This window comes from Lucilia sericata, unplaced genomic scaffold (genome assembly GCF_015586225.1).
Source record: "Lucilia sericata isolate MDLA Ls3-8-SP2 unplaced genomic scaffold, ASM1558622v1 Contig000365F_arrow, whole genome shotgun sequence".
NCBI classification, from domain to species: Eukaryota; Metazoa; Arthropoda; class Insecta; order Diptera; family Calliphoridae; genus Lucilia; species Lucilia sericata.
Genome location: NW_023994384.1, coordinates 1 through 12038, shown reverse-complemented (window position 1 = coordinate 12038; position 12038 = coordinate 1). Strand labels below are relative to the sequence as shown.

Here is a 12038-nt window from a genome sequence, read left to right as displayed (position 1 = left end):
CAGTTACATCGATAAAATACGGCACAACTAAGTTTTATAGAAGTCTTGATGACCCTGCCAAATTTCATAAAGATCGGGCCCCATTTGACCCTAGCTCCCATACAAAGTCCCCTTCAGAAAATTACTTGAATGTCCCAAATTAACTTATAAACACAAATATCGCGATGAAATTCAGCACAATAAAATATTATGTAAATATAAATATATTCACAAAATTTTATCGGGCTTGGTCCATATTTGCCCCTAGCCCCCATAAAAAGCCTCTTTCAGAAAATTAGTTTTTCATCCATAAATTGCTTAAATGTATCGGAACAAGGGAATATTGAAAATAAATGCTTTACTATGAAAAATAAATCACATTTAATATTCATAACTGGTGAAGGGTATCATATGGTCGGCCTCGCCCGACTATACTTTCTTACTTGTTTTAAAACAGTTTTGAGCATTAAAGTGATAGTCTAGTCTATAGTCTATTCTATAGTCTAGTCTATAGTCTAGTCTATAGTCTGGTCTATAGTCTAGTCTATAGTCTAGTCTATAGTCTAGTCTATAGTCTAGTCTATAGTTTATAGTTCTAGACTATAGTCTAGTCTAGTCTATAGTCTAGTCTATAGTCTAGTCTATAGTCTAGTCTATAGTCTAGTCTATAGTCTAGTCTATAGTCTAGTCTATAGTCTAGTCTATAGTCTAGTCTATAGTCTAGTCTATAGTCTAGTCTATAGTCTAGTCTATAGTCTAGTCTATAGTCTAGTCTATAGTCTAGTCTATAGTCTAGTCTATAGTCTAGTCTATAGTCTAGTCTATAGTCTAGTCTATAGTCTAGTCTATAGTCTAGTCTATAGTCTAGTCTATAGTCTATTCTATAGTCTAGTCTATAGTCTAGTCTATAGTCTAGTCTATAGTCTAGTCTATAGTCTAGTCTATAGTCTAGTCTATAGTCTAGTCTATAGTCTAGTCTATAGTCTAGTCTATAGTCTAGTCTATAGTCTAGTCTATAGTCTAGTCTATAGTCTAGTCTATAGTCTAGTCTATAGTCTAGTCTATAGTCTAGTCTATAGTCTAGTCTATAGTCTAGTCTATAGTCTAGTCTATAGTCTAGTCTAGTCTAGTCTATAGTCTAGTCTATAGTCTAGTCTATAGTCTCTCTATAGTCTAGTCTATAGTCTAGTCTATAGTCTAGTCTATAGTCTAGTCTATAGTCTAGTCTATAGTCTAGTCTATAGTCTATTATAGTCTAGTCTATAGTCTAGTCTATAGTCTAGTCTATAGTCTAGTCTATAGTCTAGTCTATAGTCTAGTCTATAGTCTAGTCTATAGTCTAGTCTATAGTCTAGTCTATAGTCTAGTCTATAGTCTAGTCTATAGTCTAGTCTATAGTCTAGTCTATAGTCTAGTCTATAGTCTAGTCTATAGTCTAGTCTATAGTCTAGTCTATAGTCTAGTCTATAGTCTAGTCTATAGTCTAGTCTATAGTCTAGTCTATAGTCTAGTCTATAGTCTAGTCTATAGTCTAGTCTATAGTCTAGTCTATAGTCTAGTCTATAGTCTAGTCTATAGTCTAGTCTATAGTCTAGTCTATAGTCTAGTCTATAGTCTAGTCTATAGTCTAGTCTATAGTCTAGTCTATAGTCTAGTCTATAGTCTAGTCTTAGTCTAGTCTATAGTCAGTCTATAGTCTAGTCTATAGTCTAGTCTATAGTCTAGTCTATAGTCTAGTCTATAGTCTAGTCTATAGTCTAGTCTATAGTCTAGTCTATAGTCTAGTCTATAGTCTAGTCTATAGTCTAGTCTATAGTCTAGTCTATAGTCTAGTCTATAGTCTAGTCTATAGTCTAGTCTATAGTCTAGTCTATAGTCTAGTCTATAGTCTAGTCTAGTCTAGTCTATAGTCTAGTCTATAGTCTAGTCCAGGGGTCGGCAAACTATGGCTCGCGAGCCAAATGCGGCTCTTTGGATGTGGAGCTGCGGCTCTTTAGTTTCATACACAAATTTTATTTATTTTATAAAAAAATATTTGTATGCATATTTTAAAATCTTTCCGAATCGATTAACGAGCAATGTATTAAAACTAACAAAACACTTCGCAAACGTTTCTACAATATACAAAACTTTTAACTTTGCTTAATCGTTCTGTGCATGAACAATACAAAAACAAATACTTTTTGAGTGAGAAAGAAAGAACACAATTAGCTTTTCGCTCATTTCCTTGCTTTTATTTGCCCCTACAATTGTACATTTGAGAATAAATCCTCATTGAGCCATTTGAAATTGGTATTGGATTTCTAGAAATGCAGTTGATCAATTTAAAAAGTAAAGCTTTGTGTTGTGGAAAATTGTCAAAGTTTAAAAGCAAGTTGGAAGATTTAGGTAAAAAGCCAACTAACAAATGAAAATTTAGAGTCATTTTTGAAACTTTAAACAACAAGTTATGATCCAAGCTTTCTAAAGGCATACAAACCTATCACTCCCATTGAATTTGTTCTATGTACAAGTTAATATTGTAAGAAAATGTTTAATTCTTTAAAGTGTTAATTGAAAAGTTCCCTATAAACGAATGGGGTATCATATCAGTGATCCTACGAGGTGCCATTAGATAAGATGTAAATCATGATCATACATTCCGAAATTTTCGTGTTTTTCGAATTAAAACATATATTTTGGAAATTTAAAATATAGTAATTAATTAATAATGTGGAGAATTTTGATACAGTTAAATACTAAAAACTTAGTCTATCTCAAAACTTTAAACTTTAATCTTTTTTTTTATAAAAAGGTGCAAAAAATTATAAATTTTTGTATATTGCACATTTTAATGACAGTGATCTATGAAAGATTGATATATTTTTGACATAAAATTTTTGCCTATAAATAAGGGACCAGAAAGCGTATTAAGGACCCATCCTTACAAAATTTGGTAATGAAGTTTTGTTTGTGTTGATTTTCATCACTATACTTGTATTTTAGCCTATTGTATGTCGGAACTTTCGAAAGTGGACTCCATATGGGGGGAAGGGTCAATTTTGAATCCATCCTTTTTAAATTTGGTACAGATATTTTTTGTTCTTATAAAACCTGTTTGCGTCGAATTTCGTCGCTTACTGCTATTATTAAGTCACTTAAGAGCGATAGGGACATTTTCTAATGGGGATCTAATATGGGGGTAGGATCAATTATGAGCCGATCGTCACCAAATTTGGTAAAGTGATTATTGTTCTGTTTGTGTTGAATTTCGTCATAAAATTGCCATTATTAAGCCAATTATGAGTGTTAAAATCAAATTTGGAAGATAGATTTTTGTTCTTTTACAACTTGTTTATGTCGAATTTCGTCTCTATACTGCTACTGTTAAGTCAATTATGATCGTTAGAGTAATTTTCTGAATGGAACCTATATTGGGGTTGGTCAATTATGGTTCAATGTCCGCAATACATCACAGTATAATTTTGTTTGTATAAAAAACTTGTGCAAAATTTTATCTCGATTGCTGCCTAATTAATATACATACTGAATTATGACTGCATTTTAAATTATCACTGTCGCTCCACTCTAATAAACTGTTATATATTTATAACAAGTGTTAAAAAACGCATTCGAATGACCCATAAAAATTCTAAAAGTGTTTGTAGTCAAAAATCTATAAGAAAGATTCCTTGCAGAATCGTCTTGTAGATAATTAAACAAAAAATATGTTTTTGAAGTGAATTCATAAAGTATTTGTAATGTTTTAATCAACAAACATTTTGTGGCTCTTTTAAAACCCATGTTTTGTAAACTGTAAATTTTGGCTCTTCAGACTCAAAAGTTTGCCGACCCCTGGTCTAGTCTATAGTCTAGTCTATAGTCTAGTCTATAGTCTAGTCTATAGTCTAGTCTATAGTCTAGTCTATAGTCTAGTCTATAGTCTAGTCTATAGTCTAGTCTATAGTCTAGTCTATAGTCTAGCTATAGTCTAGTCTATAGTCTAGTCTATAGTCTAGTCTAAGTCTAGTCTATAGTCTAGTCTATAGTTAGTTCTATTCGTAGTCTATAGTCTAGTCTATGTCTAGTCTATAGTCTAGTCTATAGTCTAGTCTATAGTTCTAGTCTATAGTCTAGTCTAGTCTAGTCTAGTTAGTCATAGTCTAGTCTAGTCTAGTCTAGTCTAGTTAGTCTAGTCTAGTCTAGTCTAGTCTAGTCTGTCTAGGCTAGTCTAGTTAGTCTAGTCTAGTCTAGTCTAGTCTAGTCTAGTCTAGTCTAGTCTAGTCTAGTCTAGTCTAGTCTAGTTAGTCTAGTCTAGTCTGTCTAGTCTAGTCTAGTCTAGTCTAGTCTAGTCTAGTCTAGTCTAGTCTAGTCTAGTCTAGTCTTAGTCTAGTCTAGTCTAGTCTAGTCTAGTCTAGTCAAGTCAAGTCAAGTCAAGTTCAAGTCTAGTCTATAGTTTTGAGTATTAAATTTTATTTTTTTTACATATACTTTTTGGTTATCTAAAACTAAATTGAGCAAGTTTTTTATTACGATTTCTATATAATTAGCTAATTGATGACCCTTCAAATGGTATTTCATTTATATAGGGTCTAGGCAAAATCGCTGACCGATATTGGTCATTTTCAATACCAAGCAAACCTTATGAATCGAAAATATTTGTGCAAAATTTGACTGTCTAACTCCTTCCGCGTGATCCCTTTCGTGATTTCAACAGATAAATAGACATGGCTAGATCGTGTTATGTGTTACAAGCGGAATGACAAAATCCACTCTTTAAATCCACTATTTTTGATGTTGGGTATAAAATTAAATATGTGTTTATATTTATTTAGAATTTTTCTGTTTGTGGATGGGATTTTCGATCGGTTTTCCTTGAAATTTTTACAGTGGGTTCGTGGTTATATCTGGAAGGAATTATAGGCTACTTTTTATTTCGAAATTTGTAGAAGGAATAAATATTAAAAGTTATATATCTCAGAAAAATTTGGTATAGACTACTTTGTCTTGATGCACATGAGTACTTGGGGACATTTTTGGAGACGCTTTATTATCAAATTATTATTAAACACAAAAATTGGACAAACTAGCATAAGGGGCGTGGTTTCTCCCATATGAATAAATTGCAAATATTCCCTATAACTGGGAGACTATTACAGTTAAAATCTTTAGAATTTTCAATATTTACTGTTAAGATTTATTTTATGTATGTAAATTGTTTTACATTTTTTGCTACTTTTTCCCTGCGAATACGAGTATTTTAATTTTTATTATTTCAACATTCTTCACCTATTCGTATGTGTGTTTGCCAGCTAGAATAACAATATATTTTTGGTATCTTTTTTCCTACCGTGTTAAGGCTCAACATATAGTTTTTTTTTTCGACAAAAAAAAAAACATATATGTAAAACAAAAATATGTTAAACGATTCTATTGCTGCTGTCAAAATAAAAATTCACAAGGGATTTTTGGTGTATGAAACGTGGGTATTTTGTAGATATTTACAAATATTTTCCCAATAGCTACAAATACTGTATATTTTTTGCAACTATGGCAAAAAGCTTAAAAAATAAAAATCTTTTGCAAATTCTGGTAATATTGTTTATAGTAACAATATTTGCAAACGAATATACAATTTGTAAATAAATGTAAATTGTGTAAAGGGAAAAATTTTGCAAAAAAAAAAAAAAAAGAAATCACTAAACTTGGTTGATATTTGGCAGATATTTACTTACAAAACTATAGTTGGGATATATTGGCTTACGATTTGTAAGTCGTGGGCGTTTTTTGATAATTTTTCTTGCTTTTTTAAGTTAGTGAAAATAAATGCAAAAATTTACTTCAATATTTGATAAAACTAAAGCGAAAGAAAGAATTTCTTTTAAATTTTAGTCGCTTTTTTATGAAATCTTTCATTTTATATTTTAAAATCTATTTTTAATGCATATTTCTTATATAAATACTCTTAAAATATCTTCTTTGTCTGCTTGCATATAGTCTTTATCTTAAAGAAGCTTTTAACATTTTCCACTTTGCCTTATCAATGTTCCAATATCTTTGCTTAAGTTGTCAGGAAGTATTAAATCTTAATAACAATTACAACAGTGTATAAAAAACAAAAACAACAACTAAGCTGTTAGATAGCTAGCAACAATACAACAGTAAAGAAGAAAAGTTAATGGCCACCAACAATAAATATTTATATTTTTTTTTTCAAAAGCATTCAGTAAATAGTTTCCGAATTTAAATAGCTAGCAATTATACTGCAGTCAAGAGCAAAAGTTAACGGTCATGAACAATCATATCTTAAAACTACTTGTAAAGCTTTTTAAGCAAAGTATTTTTTTCAAAAGCTTTTTTAGAAATTAGCTTCTAAAATTTCAGTTAAATATAATTTCGGAAAAAGCTTTTATAAAATTATTAAAGGGATTCAGACGAATGTAGAGTACATTCGTCTGAATCCGCACGGCCAATTTTGTATAGATATGCTCGTAATCCTGTGTGTCCACTCAGAATACGTACATCCTATTAACTTCAGACTTGCTCATTTTGAGGAGATTTCTCATCTGTTCTCATCAGGGTCACCCCATAGGATCTTTGTGGATCTACCCACCGTTTCATTATTCCAAGAGGCCTTATGGGATTCTCTCATCCATATTTTTAATTCAGCTTTTGTTGCGTCGAATGGTTTTGTGTTCGTCAGGTTAACTACCTTGAGCTCCCTTCCCTTTAAAGCTATTACATTCGCCCTTTCGTTGCCGACTACTCCCGAGTGTCCTGGTACCCATCTGATGTAGACCTTAAGGGCCATGGGCGCCATATTTATTCTAATCCAATTTACACATTCCGTCTTTAATATAAAATCCCAGGCCCACTTTATCTCCCAATTTAGAGCCATCCGTATAACACCGGATTCCTACTGGTATTTGCTCTAATGTTCTGCTTGACACAGACATTCTATCTGGGATCAGTAATAATAAATTATAAAGTTATAAAGTTATAAAGATATAAAGTTATAAAGTATAAAGTTATAAGTTATAAAGTTATAAAGTTATAAAGTTATAAAGTTATAAAGTTATAAAGTTTTTATACCAGTTTAAGTTCTAAAGTTTCCAGTTTCGTTCTCCCGTTATCCGTTCTCCCGTTCAACGAGTTCTCAAGTTATCCGTTTCTACCGTTCTCCGTTCTCCCGTTCTCCCGTTCTCCGTTCTCCCGTTTCTCCCGTTCTACAGTTCTCCCGTTCTACAGTTCTCCCGTTCTCCCGTTCTCCACGTTCTCCCGTTCCTCCCCCCCAACTTTTTCCCCCTTACCTGCCTTTTCCCGCTGTCCTTCCCCGCTCTTCATTCCGCTCCTCTTCCTTTCTGCCCCGCTTTTTTTTTGATTTTAAAAGTTTTTGCTTTGTATTCCTCCGCTTTACATCTGCTAAGCTTTTGTTTTGTACGAATACTTTTACCTTTAACTGTCTATTGCATGTACTATAGTAGATTGCTCACATGTAAATGTTCTTCTTACCATAATATAGAATTAGATAATCTTAAAACTTGTTATTGAACTTTTTCAATTTTATTTTACTTTTGTTGTTTTTTCCGTTTAATTTTATTTTCTTATACATATTTTCTTTGTTGTATAAAATTTTCCTTTTGGTAAACAAAACAGTTTTTCTTTATAAAATCAAACACATAAGAATAAGAAAATCTCTACAAAATACTAAGGAAAATAATAAAAAAAAAAACACAACTACCAAGATTTACCAACAGTCATAACAGTATGAAAAACAAAAACAAAATAAATTTTATTATTTTATAATATTGTTTACTGAAAATTTTGCTTTCAATATTTCTTTTTTATTTTAGTCCTTGTTGTTGTTTGTTTTCGTATTTTCCTCCATTTTTGCCACTTTATTGCAATGACAAAAGTGTAAACAAACTGAATAACTTAAACATTTGAACATACTGCACAGTTCTTAATTACTTTGATTTGGAATTTTTCAGAATTTTCTAAAATCATAAAAAAAATCGATCGTTATGGTAAACTACTTATTATTACTACAGGAAATGTGGCTAACATAATAATTTTTAAATTGTTTCCTAAAAGATTTCGCATACTGTATCATTTACCCATGAAAAACAATTTAATTCACGAGAAAAGTCAGCGCAAATAACATGAGAAATAAACACAAAGAAATTTTCTTTGATATTTAAAACATTCGGCATAACCACCAAGAGTAAAATCATCGCTATCGTTACCCTACCCAACATGACACTACTTACTATGTGCTGCTTTTTTAAAGTAAATCCACAGTTCATTCAATACATTTCATAGTTGTTTCTAGGAGGGCTGATAAAAGGAAAAAAATCGTTAAAAAGAAACATCTTGTGAGGGAAAGCATTGAGAATAAAAATCAGCAGAGCATTGGTAAAAAAAACAAAATGGTTTTAAGAACAAAGGAAAAGCAATTGCGGAAACAAGTATTTGTCTTGGTTGAAAATCTCATTTTCACATTTAATTTGGGTTGGGTATTTCATATGTTTATCGAATTTTATCGTGTATTAAGCAGGATTGGCAAAGGGAGAAACTAAAGGGGGGGCCAAGGAATCAAAATTAGGGGACATATATCTATGACTGGTCTAGTCTATGTGAAAATTCCATGATAACCTTTTGCAAGTAGATTGAATTTGAACTGCATGTTTCAACTCTTTTTAAAAAGTATAGCTGTAATATAATCCAAAAATTTAGTATTAATTCGTAAACCCCTTTCAACCTTTATACCACAACGTATACTTGATATAGTAATTGATCATAGTACTCATACGCTACATATGCCAATCAAACTAATAAATATATTTTTTTCTTTTTTTAGGATCCAGACCAAGTTCGTATACCAGAAGAAACCGAATTAAATAATTCCAAATTAACTGTTAACAGTGCAAATAGCATCAGCACTGGCACAGATGAAAATACAACCAAACAGGCCAATGGAAATGGCAAAAGCATACAAGATGAACAAAATGACAAGGATGATGCTACATGATTTTCAATTTAATTTGCCAAAATTATGTCATTAAAACTGAAAAAAAAATAAATTGAAAGTAAATAAATAACAAATAACAAAAACTATGCAGGCGTAAAATTTTTAGAAGAAAAGTCAAAAAAATGAGGCCAGGCGAGAGTGATATTACAAAAAAAATTAAAATGAAATTAAATTGAAATTGATAAAGTTAAAACAACTTTTTTTATCATAGTTTATAAAATAAATAAATAATACTTTTAGTCTTTAAAACAAATTAAATTTCTTAAATTGTTTAAAAACATAATAAATTATTTATTATCACACAAAAAAAATTGTTTACTTTAGTATTATGAAAAAAGCCAATTTGAAAATAAAAAACAAAAACATTGTTATGAATAATAAATCAGAGAGCTTAACAAAATAATTAAATAAATATTTGTTGAAATTAAAGGAAATATAAATAAAAAAGTAAAACTGTATTAAGTTAAACTATAAATTGATTTCAAATTAATAGTGTTTTCAATGTATAAATTATAGAAGTGGATATTTTGGGGTTTTTAGATATACTAGATATAGAGTAGACATAGACTACACATAGACTACACATAGACTAGACATAGACTAGACATAGACTAGACATATACTAGACATAGACTAGACATAGACTAGACATAGACTAGACATAGACTAGACATAGACTAGACATAGACTAGACATAGACTAGACATAGACTAGACATAGACTAGACATAGACTAGACATAGACTAGACATAGACTAGACATAGACTAGACATAGACTAGACATAGACTAGACATAGACTAGACATAGACTACATAGACTAGACAGAGACTAGACATAGACTAGACATAGACTAGACATAGACTAGATACTAGACATAGACTAGACATAGACTAGACATAGACTAGACATAGATACTAGACATAGACTAGACATAGACTAGACATAGACTAGACTAGACATAGACTAGACATAGACTAGACATAGACTAGACATAGACTAGACATAGACTAGACATAGACTAGACATAGACTAGACATAGACTAGACATAGACTAGACATAGACTAGACATAGACTAGACATAACTAGACATAGACATAGACTAGACATAGACTAGACATAGACTAGACATAGACTAGACATAGACTAGACATAGACTAGACATAGACTAGACATAGACTAGACATAGACTAGACATAGACTAGACATAGACTAGACATAGACTAGACAATAGACTAGACATAGACTAGACATAGACTAGACTACTAGACAACTAGACTAGACTAGACATAGACTAGACATACTAGACATAGACTAGACATAGACTAGACATAGACTAGACATAGACTAGACATAGACTAGACATAGACTAGACATAGAATAGACATAGACTAGACATAGACTAGACATACTAGACATAGACTAGACATAGACTAGACATAGACTAGACATAGACTACATACTAGACATAGACTAGACATAGACTAGACATAGACTAGACATAGACTAGACATAGACTAGACATAGACTAGACATAGACTAGACATAGACTAGACATAGACTAGACATAGACTAGACATAGACTAGACATAGACTAGACATAGACTAGACATAGACTAGACATAGACTAGACATAGACTAGACATAGACTAGACATAGACTAGACATAGACTAGACATAGACTAGACATAGACTAGACATAGACTAGACATAGACTAGACATAGACTAGACATAGACTAGACATAGACTAGACATATACTAGACTAGACTATACAGACTAGACATAGACTAGACATAGACTAGACATAGACTAGACATAGACTAGACATAGACTATACATAGACTAGACATAGACTAGACATAGACTAGACTAGACTAGACATACTAGACATAGACTAGACATAGACTAGACATAGACTAGACATAGACTAGACATAGACTAGACATAGACTAGACATAGACTAGACATAGACTAGACATAGACTAGACTAGACTAGACATAGACTAGACATAGACTAGACATAGACTAGACATAGACTAGACATAGACTAGACATAGACTAGACATAGACTAGACATAGACTAGACATAGACTAGACATAGACTAGACATAGACTAGACATAGACTAGACATAGACTAGACATAGACTAGACTATACTAGACATAGACATAGACATAGACTAGACTACATAGACTAGACATAGACTAGACATAGACTAGACATAGACTAGACATAGACTAGACATAGACTAGACATAGACTAGACATAGACTAGACATAGACTAGACATAGACATAGACTAGACATAGACTAGACATAGACTAGACATAGACTAGACATAGACTAGACATAGACTAGACCGACTAACAGACTAGACAGACTAGACATAGACTAGACATAGACTAGACATAGACTAGACATAGACTAGACATAGACTAGACATAGACTAGACATAGACTAGACATAGACTAGACATAGACTAGACATAGACTAGACTAGAACTAACTAGACATACTAGACTAGACATAGACTAGACTAGACTAGACATAGACTAGACATAGACTAGACATAGACTAGACATAGACTAGACATATACTAGACTAGACGACATAGACTAGACATAGACTAGACATAGACTACATAGACTAGACATAGACTAGACATAGACTAGACATAGACTAGACATAGACTAGACATAGACTAGACATAGACTAGACATAGACTAGACATAGACTAGACATAGACTAGACATAGACTAGACATAGACTAGACATAGACTAGACATAGACTAGACATAGACTAGACATAGACTAGACATAGACTAGACATAGACTAGACATAGACTAGACATAGACTAGACATAGACTAGACATAGACTAGACATAGACTAGACATAGACTACATAGACTAGACTAGACTAGACTAGACTATACATAGACTAGACATAGACTAGACATAGACTAGACATAGACTAGACATAGACTAGACATAGACTAGACATAGACTAGACATAGACTAGACATAGACTAGACATAGACTAGACATAGAC

The 12038-nt window shown here is 31.8% G+C and overlaps 1 protein-coding gene across 1 annotated transcript in view; it reads left to right on the top strand.

The window, feature by feature from the left end:
- Positions 1-9115, top strand: part of LOC119604132 — an 89525-nt gene extending 80410 nt beyond the window's left edge. The window contains 1 exon segment of the mRNA XM_037956601.1: positions 8819-9115. Coding sequence (XP_037812529.1) covers positions 8819-8989 — 171 coding nt within the window. The 3' untranslated portion in view covers positions 8990-9115.
- The last annotated feature ends 2923 nt before the right edge of the window (positions 9116-12038 follow it).